Here is an 18,917-nt window from a genome sequence, read left to right as displayed (position 1 = left end):
GACAACTGGATAAAGTTCCCAATATTAGGAACATACAACTTTGACATTACCTATTACTGGCTGTAAAGAGATCAAGTCATTTTTCAATCACTGGCCTTTCTGAATCTTTTTATTCCAACATCGCTAACTGCATGGACAGCGCTCTCATATCAACATTAAATGTCAAGGTTATTCAAGGTCATCCCAGACTCAGAAGAGACCAGCTACCTACTGCTCTGGTGCTGACGAATGGCACCTGAAGCCACCTGCATTCATTCCATAAGTATTTAGTTGCTTCTGTATGTAAGGCACCATACTAGGCACTAGGCAGGAGTGGGAGATGGATAAATTGATGAGTAAGACATCCCCAGTTCTAGACAACATCAAAGAGGAAAAAGGACAAGGAGAAGAGGATCAAGAGTGGCTTTGTGGTAAGAGATAACATGTGAGGTGGTCCTTGAAGGACTGTGAAAGTGAGAAGAGGGTATTCCATAGGCAAGAAATGGCATAAACAGAGGCATAGAGCCAGAAACAAAAAGAAACTGGTAAGAATAATAGCTCTGCCCAGCTGAAGCATAGGTTTTGTCAGGGAGAGCAATGGAAGATAAAGTTGAAAAGGCATTAACACAGTGAAAAGAAACCTTTAAGGACCTTTAAATACCACCCTCCCATTTTACAGATGAAGAAACTGTCCCAAGGTCACAGTTAAAGGTAGAATTAAGGAAAACTCAGGCCGGGCGCAGTGACTCACGCCTATATTCCCAGCACTTTGGGAGGCCAAGGCAGGCAGATGGCTTGAATCCAGGAGTTCGAGACCAGCCTGGGCAACATGGCAAAACCTGGTCTCTACAAAAAATACAAAGATTAGCCAGGCATGATGGTGCGCGCCTGTAGTCCAGCTACTGGGGGCTGAGATGAGAGGATCACTTGAGCCTGGGAGGTCGAGGCAGCAGTGAGCCGAGATCACACCACTGCACTCCAGCCTGGGCGACAGAGTGAGACTCCATCTCAAAAAAAAAAAAAAAGCAAATTATCAGGCCCCATCTCATTCCATGAATGAGAAATAGGGCTCAGCAAACTATGTTTTTGGTTTTTTTTTTTTTTGGGATGGAGTCTCACTGTATTGCCCAGGCTGGAGTGCAGTGGCATGATCTCGGCTCACTGCAACCTCCACCTCCTGGGTTCAAGCAATTCTCCTGCCTCAGCCTCCAGAGTAGCTGGGACTACAGGTGCATGCCACCACACTCAGCTAATTTTTTGTATTTTTAGTAGAGACAGGGTTTCACCGTGTTAGCCAGCATGGTCTCCATCTCCTGACCTCGTGATCTGCCTGCCTCAGCCTTCCAAAGTGCTGGGATTACAGGCGTGAGCCACCGCGCCCAGCCACTATGTTTTAACAAACCCTGCAGGGGATTCTGAGAGAGAAACTATTAAGAAGCACAGACTGTTACAAACCTGAAAGTTTGGCAAATGCATCAACAACTTTAAAAATGTTTGTAGCATTTGACCTAATAATTTCACTTTTTGGTTTTTATTTTATTTTATTATTATTATTTTTTTTTGAGACGGAATCTCGCTCTATCACCCAGGCTGGAGTGCAGTGGCGTGATCTCAGCTCACTGCAAGCTCCGCCTCCCAGGTTCAAGCCATTCTCCTGCCTCAGCCTCCCGAGTAGCTGGACTACAGGCACGTGCCACCACACCCAGCTAATTTTTTGTATTTTTAGTAGAGACGGGATTTCACTGTGTTAGCCAGGATGGTCTCGATCTCCTGGCCTCGTGATCCGCCTGCCTTGGCCCCCCAAAGTGCTGGGATTACAAGCGTGAGCCACCACACCCAGCCACTTTTTGGTTTTTATTCTAAAGAAAGATTTAGATATGTAAAATATTCCAAAGATTAAAGTTCACAAAAATAAGGACATTTCATACAGCATTGGTTCTACCTGAGTAAAATGGGAAACAGACTAAATGACTCCCCAGATAGAGGAATGGATCAATAAATTATGATATATCAATTTACTAGAATATAATGGAGCAATTAAAAATCATGTATTCAGCCAGGGGAACTGGCTTATGCTTATAACCCTAGTGCTTTGGGAAGCCAAGGTGGGAGAGTCGCTTGCGCCCAAGAATTCAAGACCAGCCTGTGCAACATGGTGAAACCACATCTCCAAAAATAAAAATAAATAAAAATCATATATTCATATGCCTAATGAATGGGAAAATATCATAATAAAACATTGAGTGAATAAAGCAGCATGTAACATTGTAGAAACAATATAATCCTATTGTTGTAAAAACTGTATTTGTGGATATTATATACATAACCATCCACAAGTGTACACATGAATGCAGACATACAAAGATTGGAAGAAAATATACCCAAATGTAAACAGTGGTTATCTGCGGATTGTTACAAGTGATTTTTATATTTTCTTCTTTACTCTCTTATTTCCTACACTGTCAACACAATAAACACAAACCATTTTTATAATTTAAAAAATTAAAATTATAGGCCAGGTGCAGTGGCTCACACCTGTAATCCCAGCATTCTGGGAGGCTGAGGTGGGTGAATCGCTTGAGCCCAAGAGTTTGAGACTAGCCTGGGCAACATGGCAAAACCCCATCTCTACCAAAAATACAAAAATTAGCTGGGCGTGGTGGCGCATGCCTATGGTCCCAGCTACTCAGGAGGCTGAGGCAGGAGGATCACTTGAACCTGGGAGGTCGAGGCTGCAGTGAGCAGAGATCGCACCACTGGGCAACAGAATGAGACCTGTCTCAAAAAAAAAAATTAAAAATTAAAATTATGACAAAAGTGATCAGAATATGGACAGCCTAGCCCTGTGGAGTATTTACACCTATAGGATAAAAGGAAGAAGAGAGCAGCCAAGGAAAAAGAAGACTCCTTCAGAGAATTGAGAGTAACTGGGTGGGGTTACAAATATTCAGAATGAACTGATCAGCAATGTTAACTACCATAGAGGAGTCCAGGAGAAGGGGGACTGAGGAAAGGCCACGGGCTTGGGCAGTTAGGAAGTCACTGTTGATGTTTTAAAAGGGCTCATTTCACACACCTTTCTTTTCTCTTTTTCACCTCTGCTCTTTTTCCATCTCCCTTACTTGTCTCCATTTAGAAAAGGCAGCACATTGGGTGATTAGGAGTCCAGGCTTTTAATCCTTGCCCCACCACTCACAAGTTGTGTGATCTTGTGCAAGTTTCTTACCTCTCTGAGCCTCAGTTTCCTCATCTGTGAGATGGGGATTGATATTAATACTTGCCTTATAGGGCTATTATAAAAATCCAGTGGACCAATATTATAAGTACTTAGGACTGTGTCTTGTCAGGCAAAGAAGGCACTCAGTAAATGTTGGCTAGTATTATTATACAACTCAACCCTTGAAGTTTTCCTCTCCTTCCTCCTTGCTGTCTGTCCTAGCAGGTACTAGCTCACCCACAGGCATTAGAGACCCACTTAAGATAATTCACTTAGACAAAAGCTCTAAATGCACTGTTTTCATACCATGGTCTCTAAACCACAAAGTGTTCCAGGAAAGACTTCCCTTAGACTCTATCTTTCCTAAAACCATGAGGCACCCATGGGAAAATCGATACTTTTCCACTCGTCTCACCGTGCATTTCTGTGTTTTCCTGTTTACTCCCTACTCTATCTCCGGCGCTTAACACAGAGCCCAGCACACAGAAAGGGCTCACAGGATACTTGCTGAATGGATGAAATTCCTCCTTCTCTATTACTCTGACAGACACTGATAAGGTACCAGAAAAAACAAGTCCAAAGCCACAACTTTTCTATTTACAAGATATAGGATATCTATGAGCTCATCCTCTCTAAAGCCTCAGTTTTCTCAGCTATAAACTGGGGGTACAAATGTCTGAGGCCACCTTACCAGGCTGCTGTGGGGATCAAATCAAACAAAAAAATTAGATGAAAGCCCACTGAAAATAATATTATATATATGCCATTATTATTATTCTGATATAGCATATTTGTATCAATAATAGTGAAGCAAGCTGGGTACAGTGGCAGGTGTCTATAATCCCAGCTACTCAGGAAGCCAAGGCAGGAGGATTGCGGAGCCCAGCAGTTCAAGACCAGCCTGGCTAACACGGTAAGGCCTGTCTTGAGGGGAAAAAATAGTGAATCAGTGAAAAAGGAGATAATCTGACTCTAAGAAGCAATAAATATTGGCTTGAAAACTGCCCATTAAATAGGCCATTCTATGCATTCTCCTGGACTATATGGTACTTCCCAATCTAGAAATGCACATAGTAAGAGGCCTTAAACCCAATGATCAGAACTAGGAGAAGGAGATGGGATGAGTGAAGGAGGTACAGAACCACTTACTTGGCTGGGGGCAGGGACAACATCTTGTGCATGGTGGAGGTCATTCGATCTCTGCCCAAACTGAAGGCATCCTTAGTCAGGGACACAGCTTCCTTGGTGAGGTCCATGGTGGCATGTAGAGCCTCCTTGGTGGCATCCTTGGTCATGTGAATAGCACTTGACAATTCTCCCTCAATGTTCTTCAAGGGGATGAGCTCACCCTGTCCATTCACAGCAGTCTCCCTGCCAGCTGGGGGCTTCAATGCAGCTGGTGAGCTGGAGGCTTGGGTTCTGCTCAGTTTCTTGGCCTGTAGGGAGTCTACTGCCTCATGGCCCTTCCCTGCCAGCTGCTGGGCAAGTGGACCTGAGTCCTGCAGTTCTCCATTGCTATGTGGCCTCTCCTGGGATACATCCTGATTTTCAATGCTACTTTCCTCCAAGACCTTCTCAGGGCTTGCTGGGCCCTGGTCTGATGAGGCATCAGACTTCAGTTCCCGATCCTCTGAAGGAGATAGCTCTGAATCTACGAGGCTAGTGCTATCTGAGCCTGCAGAGTCAGCATCGACAGCACCGGGGGCAGGATGCATAAGCAGAGCCACCTCAGCACTGGGAAAGAGAACTCCAATGCAAGCTGTCTGGTTCTGCAGGGGAGACCCAGTCATTGACTCTGTATCCTTAGTCAGCTGCTCCTGAAGCCTCTGCAGCACCTCCTTCAGGCGAAGCAGAGCCAAGTACTGGTAGTGGTCAAGCCTCACGCGGACATGGGCCGGGGAATGTACAAGCATATGAACATCTGCTACATCCTCCAGCTCTGTCAGAGGCCCTTTGTTGTCCATACCACTACTGCCTTCTTTCAGAATTTCCATGACTTCTGTAAGTCCTGATAAGTTTTTCAAGTCATGTTCAGTCTTTGACCGCTGATGGGACATAGAGTCAGGGGCAAGAGCCTCAGACTGGACAGGACTTCCAAAACTGGCTGATGGTTTCAGCCTCCCCTCTGAGGCCAAAAGAAGCTTCCGTGCCTGGGCTTGCTGCCAGCGGAGGGGTAGGCAGGCCCAAATGGACAGGGGGAAGGGGGCTACAAAATTCAAGGTATGGCCTTTGAAGTTTTCTGTTCCCTCAAAGTCCAAGGAGATCTGGGTAAAGTGGACAGACCAGAGATCCCGGGAAGCCTTAGGTCTCTGGGGAGGGAGGGTATTAGGCTGAGGCAGGCAGGAATCCATCTGAAAGGCATGATGCAAAAAAAGCATGTGCAGAAGGCTAAAGCCACCTGGAACCTTAGGAAAGTGATCATAATTGGAATGAAAGAACTCAGCAGCAGCAAAACCCCGGAAGAGACTCTGGAGGTCTGAACAACTACAGTGTGGAGCATGACGTGTATTGGTGGCAATCATGCCTGACGCAGAGAAGACAAGGGCCTGGGGACGATGCAACTCTGCCCGCTCTCTCTTTTCCAGTGGAAAGCTCACCTTCACAGAGAAAATGAAACACAATTCAGAATGGTCATCTGAGTATCTCAGCATCCCACTATTAATACACATGTAAAAGATCATTTGGGCTGTGAAACTATTTTCTTACTTCCACAAAATGGACAGAGCAAAACCATGGATTATATCCATTGGAAAAATGCAGCTGTGGCTACCAACAGGGGATAAAAGTCACACTCTCCCCTCACCTTCAACCAGAATGCATCTAGTCGGATGTCCAAGTGTTCATCTTTCTGACTTGAATCTTCCAGCTTGTAGATAGCTTTGAACTGCTCCAAGCTGCGGTATAAATCCAGGCAAAAGAGGTTTCCCCAGAGCAAACTAACAGGATCCATAGTAAATGTCAGACCATTTAACTGAATGTAGAGATTAGGACAAGGAACTGGAAAGCAGAGGGAAGAAAAGAAACATCCTGTAAAAAGCAATAGCTAGGCTCTTACTACCTAATATTAACTATATTACGAACAGAGCAAAGGTACACATTTATACAGGGCAGAGTGTTTAACAAAAGTGTGCTAAATTAACTCAAACACTGAAAACTCCTAATAACAAATAAAAATATACGTAGTGGCCCCAAGGCTGACAAATGGGAAAAGCATGAGCTAGACAGAAAAATAGCCAGCCTATAGATGCTTACCTGGAAGCTCCTGATTATCTGGGAAGTAATACTCTGTGAACTCAATATGAATGGCAGAGACCTGGGTAGGGAGGTTGTGAAGTTTCCGACTGCAGGAAAGGAGTGTAGATGGCTTTTTACTTGGCTGTCCAGCGGTGGAAACCTAAACAATCACAACTTATTGTTAGTATCAACAATCAAACTTAGAGCAGCCCTCCATTTCCGCTTAGGAAGCATAAAGCCTCTACCATCCCTCTGAAGCCTGTCACAGGGAACACAGTATCTTTCACATATATTCCAGGCGTTCTCACACCTGCCTCGCACTATACGCGAGTTAGTTTTTTCAGCGGGAGGTTCAAAGCAGAGCATTCACAGTAAAACTGGGGGAATTCCCAAGTCCTGATCTCACCAGCCATGCTCAGAAAGAAACAGACCAAACTATTAATCTTCCCAGAAGTGAGGTAAATAGTCCCCAAATTCCAAAACTTTGTTTATACTGTTCCAGCTGCCTTCCAAGTAAACTGCTCCACCTCTTTCCAACCATGTTTCCCCATGTCCTCACCTGGTGGATGTCCAGGTCATCCACCCGTACCACCATGCAGCTAGAGCGTAAGCGGTTCCATGCTGGAGGCCAAAAGGCAGGCTGTCTGCCCTGAGAGGGGCTTCTCTCAAGAGGGTTCTTTCGAGGACTGGAAAGAGAATCTAAATAAAAATAAGGTGGGAAAAAGAATCAGATACATTCAACTCTCATTACTAATAGAATAAGGAAAGTAAAAATCCTAAGATCATTAATGTTATATGTAGGAAAGAGAGCTTAACACTGTCTAGCTCCTGGATGAACTCAAAAATGATATTATTCTTAAGACCAAGGCAACAGTCTACTGAATAGAGATGATGACGTGACATCAACACTGTGGCTATCCCTGGGGTCAAAGAGGTCTCTGTAAAGAAAAAAGCCACTGATGTCTCTCCATTACATACAGCTGGGATAATTAGCTAGTTCTTGCTTTATCTCCACTGTTATTCAAAGATAAATGGCAAGAGGCTAAGCAACTGGAGTCTTCCAGTTCCTCATAACCCACCTGCTTTTCTCCGAAAGGGAGCGTCTACTCCAAGGTGCCAGGGTGGTTTCAGACCCGTCTCTTCATGCCACTTCTCCATTTTGCTCTGAAATTCCATCACCAGCTTCTGGGCCCACTGGCCTCGGGTCTCCATGGCTTCACAGTGGCGTACCCAATGTTTGCAGCTATCACCTGTGCAACGAAGAAGTGAAAAGATTTTAGCCCAAGATCATGATGAATGTTCCAATTTTTCCTTTCTGTCAGTATAGTCATAGTTCAGAATCTGATTCCTCACCCACAGTGCAGAAATCTCTAGGATAAGGAAAAATTATCCAATGATAGGTTGCACATTCTTCTGGGTTCCATATGTGATTTTTCTCAAAGGCTCCCTAAAGGCAAGCTGTTGACTGCTGCCATATTTGACTATGGACTACTGGAGAGGCTCTAACACTAGTGGAAGTGAGGGGCTGAGAGTAGAATCAAAAGCAATATCTCAGGCACTAGATATCTCCCCTACTCACTTCCTCTCATTACTGATAAAGAATCATCAATAGTGGAACCTGCAAGTTTCCAGATGTCCTCTTGAAGAGGGATATTTCCAACACCCCTCTGAGCATGCACTGCAATCTCTGGCAACCTCCTGTTAAGCGGTCAGGGATGAATCCAGGAATCTGCCCTCAATATTTTGGGCTCTGCGAGAATTGGCCCCATTCAGAGTTTTCCTAACCTGCCCAGTGGAAAGGGTAATAGTCAAACGCCATCTTGCGGAAGGTAAGCTGCATGGCACCACCCATGAGTCTGTTGGCAGAGACACCTATAAAATAAAAATACAGGTGAATGGCAGTGGAAGGAACAAAGAAGCCAAAACACCACCTAAAGCATGCAGAAGTCCTCTTAACGACCAGCTTCAAAGCCCAGCTGATAACACGGTGCAGCCAAAAGGCCACGATGTGAGGTGATTTGCAAAGCTGAGGCCCTCTTTTGAGTTACAATAGCCAATGGACATGCTCTAAAAGACCCAAAAGAAAGTATATTCCATTGTCTCTGTAAATGGTTGCCAGATTTCCAGAAAGGCAAAAGAGACCGCCAAACTCGGGATTCGGAAATTACAGTCCTAGGTTTCCCAGACACACTCTATAGCCTTGACTGTTTCCCCAATCCTAGTATTATTTTCCCTCAACACAACACACGAAGAGGCAGAAGCCAGATTCCCCCAAAACAATAACCTATATTATTTCCTTTCATATCCTGGCCTCAGAGCTAAAGCTGTGATATTAGACAATGATTATATACTATACATACAAAGTACCACAGAATGCTAAAAACACTACACAAACAGGACATTATAAAATAAACACATAGAATATTATAAGTAAACTGAAATTTTTAGCAATAAGCCAAATATTACATTATGTTTACCTTGAATTTACATTTAATTCTTACTAAATGAATGAACTTTCCATGTTTCTATCATCTCTTTCCAATTAGACTAAAGAACTGTAAAAGTAGAAAGTATTTCCTCTGCATGTGTGTATTGTCTGGGTCACCCTATTCAACTTCCAGCCTGTCTCCTACTAGTATATCTAGCATAGAGCCTTGTAAGTAGTAGATGCTCAAAAATATGAGAGAAAACACCACAGAAATGAGTGAAGGGAAATACCATGGAATCCTCTAGGTGTAAGCTGGCATATCTTCAACCAGTAGGGTCATTTCCATCCAATCGACATTTTGCCATCCCAAATTCTCCTACCAAGAGAGACCCCTACACAATGTTTCTGTTTCTCAACTCTTCATAATCACCCCAAGTAGGCTTTTAAGATACTTTTTTCCTAACTGCCCTCTCTCCATGAAATTTTAATACCACAAATATATATGTTAACGTACTATATGTATATATGTGCTTTAACATTTTAAAAAGAACATGTATAAAGCATGCTCTTTTTATTCATTACTGGGTTAAGAAACCCTAAATAATTTTTAAGTTAAAAGTTAAATTAACATTTTAAAAATATATCAATATTTAACTTCACAACTATATTTGCTAACTTTTAGTTTTACTTATATATATATTACAATGTCTCAAATTAAATATGCAAATGATCAACTTATATAAATATATAATAGCAATATAATCAAAATTTTAAATATTCCAATTTTTTTTCCACAAATGAAAAACAATTAAAAATTTTTAATTTTTTTTTTTTTTGAGACAGAGTCTCACTCTGTTGCCCAGGCTGGAGTGCGGTGGCACTAACTCTGCTCACTGCAACCTCTGCTTCCTGGGTTCAAGTGATTCTCCTGCCTCAGCCTCCTGAGTAGCTGAGATTACAGGCATGCACCACTATGTCCGGCTCATTTCTGTATTTTTAGTAGAGACGGGGTTTCACCATGTTGGTCGGGCTAGTCTCGAACTCCTGAGCTCGTGATCCACCCACCTCGGCCCCCTCAAAGTGCAGGGATTACAAAGTGCAGGGATAAGCCACTGTGCCTGGCCAAAAATTTTAATTTCTAAAAATTATTTGTAGTGAACATAACCTTTAACTTTTGCTTGATATAAGAAAATAACTGGCCAGGCACCGTGGCTCATGCCTGTAATCCCAGCACTTTGGGAGGCTGAGGCAGGTGGTTCACTTGAGGTCAGGAGTTCGAGACTCAGCCTGGCCAGCATGATGAAACTTCGTCTCTACTAAAAATACAAAAATTAGCTGGACGTGGTGGCACATGCCTGTAATCCCAGCTACTCAGGAGGCTGAGGTAGGAGAATCCCTTGAACCCAGGAGGCAGAGGTTGCAGTGAGCTGAGATGGCGCCATTGCACTCCAGCCTAGGTGACAGAGCAAGACTGTCTCAAAAAAAAGAAAAGAAAAGAAAAGAACTTTAGAGGAGGAGGTAGAGCAAAATGGCCAAACACACCCCCTCCAGTGATTATTCCCCTAGCAAGAACATCAAATTGAACAACTATCCACGCTGGGCATGGTGGCTCATTCCTGTAATCTCAGCATTTTGGAAGGCTGAGGTGGGCCTGGGCAACAGGGCAAAAACACTCCCCCTGCCACAAAAAAATAAAAAAAAACAGCTGAGTATGGTGGCGCATGCCTGTAGTCCCAGTCGGGAGTCCTAGCCTCAGTCAGGAGGCTGAGGCAGGAGGATCCCCTGAGCCTGAGAGTTTGCCGCAGTGAGCCGTGATCACACAACTGCACTCCAGCCTGCTTGGCAATGGAGCAAGACCCTGTTGCAAAACACAAACGAAAAACAACTATCCACACAGGAAATCATCTTCATAAGAACCAAAAATCAGATGAGTGATCACAGTACCCAGTTTTAACATCATATTAAGTAAAGATGCACCAAAGAAGGTAGAAAAGACAGTCTTGAATTGCTGACACCACCCCACCCCCAGCCTCCTGGCAGTGGCCTCATGGCACAGACAGAATCCGTGTGCTTGGGGGAGAGACATCATAGTAATTATGGGACTTTGCATTGGAACTCAGTGCTGTCACAGCAGAAAGCCAACACAGGGCAGAATTCTGCCAGTGCCCACAGAGCATTTAGACCAGCCCTAGTCAGAGAGGAATCATCCATCCGGAGGTTATTAGAGGTTATTACCTGAGTTCTGGCTAGCCCCATCACTGCATGCTAAAGTGCTCTAGGATCCTTAAGAAATTTGAAAAGCCACAAGGATTGTTAATTCCTGAGCAACTACTGGTGCTATGCTGGGATCAGAGCCAATGGACTTGGGGTGCAAGTGACCTGAGATACCAACTGGGATAGCCAAAGGAATGCTTGCATCACCCCTCCCCCAACCCCATGCAGCACAGTTTGCAGCTCTGGGAGAGACTGCTTCCTTGCACCTGAGGAGAGGAGAGGAGAGGAGAGGGGCGAATACAGAGGACTTTGTCTTGCAATTTGGATACCAGCTCAACTATGGTAGAACAGGGCACCAGGCAGAGTCTTGAGGCCCCCATTCTAGGCCTCTAGCTCCCGCATGACATTTCTAGATACAACAGATCCTGGGTCAGAATGGAACCCACTGCCTTGAAGAGAAGGACCCAGTCCTGGAAGGATTCATCACCTGCTGACTAAAGGGCCCTTGGGCCTTGAATAAACATGAGCAGCACCTAGACAGTATTTGCCATGGGCCTTGGTTGAGACCCCGGGCTGTGCTGGCTTCAGGTGTGACCCAGTGCACTCTTACCTGTGGTGGCCACAAGGAGAGACTCCTCCTGCTTGAGGAAAGAAGACAGAAGAGAAAAGGGGACTTTGTCTTGCAGCTGGGTACCAGCTCGGCCATAGTGGGGTAGGGTACAAAGCAGGCTCCTGGGGTCCCCGAATCCAGGCTTTAGCTCCTAGACGACATCTCTGGACCTGCCCTGGGCCAGAGAGGGGCCCACTGCCTTGAAAGGAGAGACCCAGACCTGAGAACATTCACCACAAGCTGACTGAAGAGCTCTTGGGCCTTGAGTAAACACTGGCAGTAGCCAGGCAGTACTTGCTGTGGGCCTGGGGCAGTGGTGGTCCTGGAGAGAAATTCCTTCTGTATAAGGAAAGGAAGGGAAAGAGTGGGAAGGACTTTGTCTTGTGGCTTGGGTGCCAGCTCAGCCATAGTAGAATAGAGCACTACATAGATTCCTAAGGTTCCCGACTCCGGGCCATGGCTCCTGGATGGCATTCTTGGATCCCGCCCTGAGCTAGGGGAAGCTCACCGCCCCAAAGGGAAGCACACATGCCTGGCTAAATTTGCCACCTGCTGACTGAAGACCTTGAGTGAATATCAGCAGCAGCCAGGCAGTGGTCACCATGGGCCTTAGGAGAGACCCAGTGTAGTGCTGGCTTCACATCTAACCCAGAACAATACCAGTGGTGGTGGCCACGGTGTGCTTGTGTCACCCTTCCCCTCGTTCCAGGCAGCTTAGCATGGAGAGACACTGCTATATGGGGGAGAGTAAGAGAAGAGAACAAGAGGCTCTGCCTGGTAATACAGGGAATTCTTGATCTTACCCAAGACCACCAAGGCAATACCTCTGAGTCACAGTATTACTGGGCTTGGGATGTCCCTTGATGCAGATACAGCTGCAGTGGCCAAAAATTTAGATCACAACACTCAATTCCTTTTGAATACTTGGGAAGCCTTCACAAGAACAGGTAAACACAACTCCAGACTGTGAAGACTATGATAAATACCTAACTCTTTAATGCCCAGACATCAACGAACCTCCACCAGCACCAAGACCATCCAGGAAAACATGACCTCACCAAATGAACTAAATAAGGCCCCAGTGACCAAACCTGGAGTAACAGAGAATTCAAAATAGCTGTTTTGAGGGAGCTCAATGAAATTCAAGATAACACAAAGAAAAAATTAGGAATCCTATCCTAATCTTTTAACAAAAAGATTAAAATAATTTCTAAAAATCAAGCAGAGGCTGGGCGCAGTGGCTCTTGCCTATAATCCCAACACTTTGCTCCCAAAGCAAAGTGAGATGGGAGGTCAGAAGTTCAAGACCACCCTGAACAACACAGTGAGACCCCGTCTTTACAAAAAAATAAAAATATTAGCCAGTTGTGGTGGTGCATGCCTGTAGTCCTAGCCACTCAGAAGGCCAAAGTGAGATGATTACTTGAGCCCAGGACTTTGAGGCTGCAGTGAGCTATGATTATGCCACTGTACTCCAGCCTGGGCAACAGAGTGAGAACCTATCTCTTAAAAAAATTAAGCAGAAATTCTGGAGCTGAAAAAAATCAGCTGACACACTGAAGAATGCATCAGAGTCTCAACAGCAGAATTGATCCAGTATGAGAAAGAATTGGTGAGCTTGAAGACAGGCTATTTGAAAAAGCATAATCAGGGGAGATACAAGAAAAAAGAATAAAAAAGAATGAAGCATACCTACAAGATCCAGAAAATAGCCTCAAAAGGGCAAATCTAAGAATTATTGGCCTTAAGGAGGAGGTAGAAAGAGACATTGGGGTAGAAAGTTCACTCAAAGGGATAATAACAGAGAATTTTCCAAACCTAGAGAAGATACCAATATCCAAGTACAAGAAGATTATAGAATACAAGCAAATTTAATCCAGAGAAGACTATCTCAAGGCATTTAATAAACAAACTCCCAAAAGTCAAGGATAGAGAAAGGATCCTAAAAGCTGCAAGAGAAAAGAAATTACATTCAAAGCAGCTTCAATATGTCTGGCAGCAGACTTCTCAGTCTGCTAGGAGAGAGAGGCATGACATATTTAAAGTGATGAAGGAAAAAAACTTTTTTTTTTTTTTTGAGACCGAGTTTTGCTCTTGTCACCCAGGCTGGAGTGCAGTGGCACGATCTTGGCTCACTACAACCTCCACCTCCCAGGTTCAAGCGATTCTCCTGCCTCAGCCTCCTGAGTAGCTGGGATTACAGGAATGCACCACCACACCCGGCTAATTTTGTATTTCTTTTAGTAGAGACAGGGTTTCTCCGTGTTGGTCAGGCTGGTCTCAAATTCCCAAACTCAGGTGATCAGCCTGCCTCAGCCTCCCAAAGTGCTGGGATTATTAAAGGCATGAGCCACCGCGCAGGACCAGGAGAAAACTTTTATCCTAGAATAGTATATCCATGAAAATATGCTTCAAACATGAAGGAGAAATACTTTTGCAAACAAACTGGATTTCATCAACACCAGATGTGTCCTATAAGAAATGCTAAAGGGAGTTCTTCAGTCTGAAAGAAAAGGACGTTAACGAGCAATAAGAAATCATCTGATGGTATAAAACTCACTGGAAATAATTACAAACAGAATATTATAATCCTGTGATTATGATGTATGAACTACTCACATCTTGAATAGAAAGACTAAAAGATGAGCCTATCAAAAATAACTACAACAACTTTTCAAGACATAGACGGTATAATAAAATATACAGAAAAACAACAAAAAGTTAAAAACCAGGGAGATGAAATTAGAGTTTTTGTTAATTTCCTCTTTGCTTGTTTGTTAGTTGGTTTGTTTTTGTAATCAGTGTTAAGTTGTCATCAGTTTAAAATAATGGGGTATAAGATGTTATTTGTAAGCCTCATCGTAATTTCAAATAAAAAAAAACTGGCTGGGCACAGTGGCTCACACCTATAATTAGCCAGTTGTGGTGGTGCATGCCTGTAGTCCTTTGGCAGGCCAAGACAGGTGGATCACTTCATGCCAGGAGTTTGAGACCAGCCTGGCCAACATGGCGAAACCCCGTCTCCACTGAAAATACAAAAATTAGCCGGGTGCAGTGGTGCATGCCTGTAATCCCAGCTACTCAGGAGGCTGAGGCACAAGAATTGCTTGAACCCAGAAGGCAGAGCTGAGATCATGCCACTTCACTCCAACCTGGGTGACAGAGCAAGACTTTGTCTCTAAAAACAAGAAAAAAAGAAAAAGAAAAAATCTACCACAGACGCACCAAAAAAAATAAATAAATAAAATGCAAGAAATTAAAATGTAGCACTAGAGGAAATTGCCTTCACAGAAAGGAAGACAGGAAAGAAAGTCAGAAGGAAAAGAAGGCCAGAAAACAAATTAAATGACAGGAACAAGTCCTTACTTATCAATAATAATGTTGAATGTAAATAGACTAAACACTCCAATCAAAAGACACAGAATGGCAGAATGCATTAAAAAACAAAACCCAGTGATCTGTTCTCTACAAGAAACACACTTCACCTACAAAGACACAAATAGACTGAAAAATAAAGGGATGGAAAAAGGTATTTCATGCAAATTAAAACTAAAAAAACAGACGGAATAGCTATGTATTTTTTTTTTTTTTTTGAGACCGAGTCTCACTCTGTTGCCCAGGCTGGAGTGCAGTGGTGCAATCTTGGCTCACTGCAACCTCCACCTCCCGGGTTCAAGTGATTCTCCTGCCTCAGCCTCCCAAGTAGCTGGGATTACAGCTGCCTGCCACCATGCCAAGCTAATTTTTGTATTTTTAGTAGAAACAGGATTTTGCCATGTTAGCCAGGCTGGTCTTGAACTCCTAACCTCAAGTAATCTGTCCCACTCAGCCTCCCAAAGTGTTGGGATTACAGCCATGAGTGACCGCACCCGGCCCTGATTTATTTATTTATTTATTATTATTATTTTTTTTGAGACAGGGTCTTGCTCTGTTGCCTGGGCTGGAGTGCACTGGTGCAATCACAGCTTACTGCAGCCTCTATCTCCTGGGCTCAAGCCTATAATCCTAGCATTTTGGGAGGCCAAGGCAGGCAGATCCCTTGAGTCCAGGAGTTCAAGACAGGCCTGGGCAACATGGCAAAACCTCATCTCTATAAAAAAAAAAAAAATTAGCCTGGCATGGTAGTGCATGCCTGTAGTCTCAGCTACGTGGGAAGCTGAGGTTGAAGGATCATCTGAGCCCAGGAGGCAGAGGATGCAGTGAGCCGAGATTATGCCACTGCATCCAGCCTGGGTGACAGAGTGAGGCTATCTCAAAAAAAAAAAAAAAGGAAAAAAAGAAAAGTAGAAAAATTTCAAGTAAATAACCTCATGGTACATCTTAAAGAACTAAAAAAGCAAGGACACCAAATCCAAAATTAATAGAAGAAAATAAATAATAATAAATACTAAAGATCAAGCAGAAATAAATGAAATTGAAACAAAAACAATAGAAAAGATCAACAAAAGGAAAAGTTTTTTTGAAAAGATTAACAAAATTGACAAACTTTTCCCCAGACTAAGAAAAAAGAGAGAAGACCCAAATAAATAAAATCAGAGACGAAAAAGGAGACACTATAAACAACACTGCAGAAATTCAAAAAATCAGTAGAGACTACCATAAGCAATAAATTGGAAAACCAAGAAGAAAAGGATAAATGCTTAGCTATATACAGCCTACTAAGATCAAACCATGAAGAAATCCAAAACCCGAATAGATAATAACAAGTAATGAGATCAAAGGTATAATAAAAAGTCTCCCAGCAAAGAACAGCCCAGGACCCAATAGCTTCACTGCTGAATTTTACCGAACATTTAAAGAAGAACTAATATCTATCCTATTCAAATTATTCCAAAAAATAGAGGAGGAATACTTCCAGAATCATTCTATGAAGCCAGTATGCCCTGATAACAAAATCAGACAAAGACACATCAAAAAGAAAACTTCCTACATGAAAGTGTTCTTGGAAAAAAAAAAAAAAGAAAAAGCAAACAGAAAACTACAGGCCGATCTTCCTGATGAACACTGATGCAAAAATCCTCAAAAAAATACTAGCAAATGGAATTCAACCACACATTAAAAAGACCATACATCCTGACCAACAGGGATTTATCCCAGGGATTCAAGAATGATCCAAATATGCAAATCAATCTATAAGATACAACATATCACAGAATGAAGAACAAAAATATATGATCATTTTACCTGATACTGAAAAAGCACTTGATAAAATTCAACATCTCTCATGACAAAAACCTTCAAAAAACTGTATGGAAGGAACACAACTCAACATAATAAAATGTATATACAACAGACCTGTACCTATTATCATACTCAATGCGGGAAAACTGAAAGCCTTTCCTGTAATATTTGGAACAAGATAGGGATGCCCACTTTCACCACTGTTATTCAACATAGTACCGGAAGTCCTAGCTAGAACAATTAGACAACAGAAAGAATAAAGAGTATCCAAATTGGAAAGGAAGAAGTCAAATTATCCTTGTTTGCAGATGATATGATCTCTTATATTTGAAAAAATCTAAAGACTCCACCAAAAAACTATTAGAACCAATAAACAAATTCAGTAAAGTTGCAGGATATAAAATCAATACACAAAAATCAGTAGCATTTCAATACGCCAACAGCAAACAATCTGAAAAAGAAATCAAGAGAGTAACCCCATTTACAATTCCTAAGTTTATAGGAATAAACTTAACCAGAGAAGTGAAAGATCTCTATAACAAAAACTATAAAACACTGACACAAGAAATTGAGGAGGGCTGGGCTCATGCCTGTAATCCCAGTAATTTGGGAGGCCAAGGCAGGTGGATCACTTGAGGTCAAGAATTCGAGACCAGCCTGGCCAACATGGTGAAACCCCATCCCTACTAAAAATACAAAAATTAGCTAGGCGTGGTGGTGGGTGCCTGTATTCTCGGCTACTCCAGAGGCTGAGGCAGGAGAATCGCTTGAACCTGGGAAGTGGAGGATGCAGTGAGCTGAGATTGCGCCACAGTACTCCAGCCTGGGTGACAGAGCAAGGCTCTGTCTCAAAAAAAATGGAAGCAAGGAAAGAAGGAAGGAGAGAAGGGAAGGGAAAGGGAGGGGAGGGGAGGGGAGGGGAGGGAAAAGAAATTGAAGTGGACACAAAAAAATGGAAAGATATTCCATGTTCATGGATTAGAGAATCAGTATTGCCTATACCACCCCAGCAACCTACAGATTCAATGCAATCCCTATCAAAATACCAATGACTCCAGACTGGGTGACATAGGGAGACTTCATTTCTATAAAAAATTTAAAAATTAGGCCTGGCGCGGTGGCTCACGCCTGTAATCCCAGCACTTTGGGAGGCCGAGGCAGGTGGATCACGAGGTCAGGAGATCGAGACCATCCTGGCTAACACGCTGAAACCCCGTCTCTACTAAAAAATACAAAAAATTAGCCAGGCGTGGTGGTGGGCGCCTGTAGTCCCAGCTACTCAGGAGGCTGAGGCAGGAGAATGGCGTGAACCTGGGAGGCGGAGCTTGCAGTGAGCCAAGATTGTACCACTGCACTCCAGCCTGGGTGACAGAGCAAGACTCCGTCTCAAAAAATAATAATAATAATAATTTAAAAATTAGCCGGGCATGGTGGTGTGCACTTATAGTCCCAGCTATTCAGGAGGCTGAAGTGGAAGGATCACTTGAGCCCAGGAGGTTAAGGCTGCAGTGAGCCATGATTGTACCACTGCAATTCAGCCTGGGCAACAGAGCAAGACCCTGTCTCAAAACAAAAATAGATACCAATGATATTCTTCGCAGAAATGGGAAAAATAATCCTAAAATGTACATGGAACCACAAAAAACAAACAAACAAACAAACAAAAAAAAAACAGAATAGCCAAGCCAGCTGAGCAAAGAGAACAAAACTGGAGGAATCACATTACCTGACTTCAAATTATACTACAGTGCTATAACCAAAACAGCATGGCATAAAAACAGACATATAGACCAATGGAACAAAATAAAGAACTCAGAAACAAATCCATACATCTACATCTACAGTGAACTCATTACTGACAAAGGTACTTAGAACATACATTGGGGAAAGGATGGTCTTTTCAGTAAATGGTTCTAGGAAAACTGGATATCCATATGTAGAAGAATGAAACTAGACCCCTATCTCTTGCCATATACGAAAATCAAATCAAAATGGATTAAAGACTTAAGTCTAAGACCTCAAACTATGAAACTACTACAAGAAAACACTGGGGA

The 18,917-nt window shown here is 43.1% G+C and overlaps 1 protein-coding gene across 2 annotated transcripts in view; it reads right to left on the bottom strand.

The window, feature by feature from the left end:
• Positions 1-18,917, bottom strand: part of BLTP3A (bridge-like lipid transfer protein family member 3A) — an 85,445-nt gene that overhangs the window by 13,593 nt on the left and 52,935 nt on the right. For both annotated transcript variants that reach the window (XM_004043862.5, XM_063707549.1), the window contains exons 9-14: positions 8,216-8,302; positions 7,510-7,680; positions 6,990-7,129; positions 6,449-6,590; positions 6,000-6,193; positions 4,346-5,793 (exon numbers count right to left, since the gene is read on the bottom strand). In XM_004043862.5, coding sequence (XP_004043910.3) covers positions 4,346-5,793; positions 6,000-6,193; positions 6,449-6,590; positions 6,990-7,129; positions 7,510-7,680; positions 8,216-8,302 — 2,182 coding nt within the window. The remainder of the gene's footprint in view (positions 1-4,345; positions 5,794-5,999; positions 6,194-6,448; positions 6,591-6,989; positions 7,130-7,509; positions 7,681-8,215; positions 8,303-18,917) is intronic.

Source organism: Gorilla gorilla, chromosome 5 (genome assembly GCF_029281585.2).
Source record: "Gorilla gorilla gorilla isolate KB3781 chromosome 5, NHGRI_mGorGor1-v2.1_pri, whole genome shotgun sequence".
NCBI lineage: Eukaryota > Metazoa > Chordata > Mammalia > Primates > Hominidae > Gorilla > Gorilla gorilla.
Note: the sequence above shows the minus strand (reverse complement) of the source record. Positions and strands in the feature narration are given on the sequence as shown.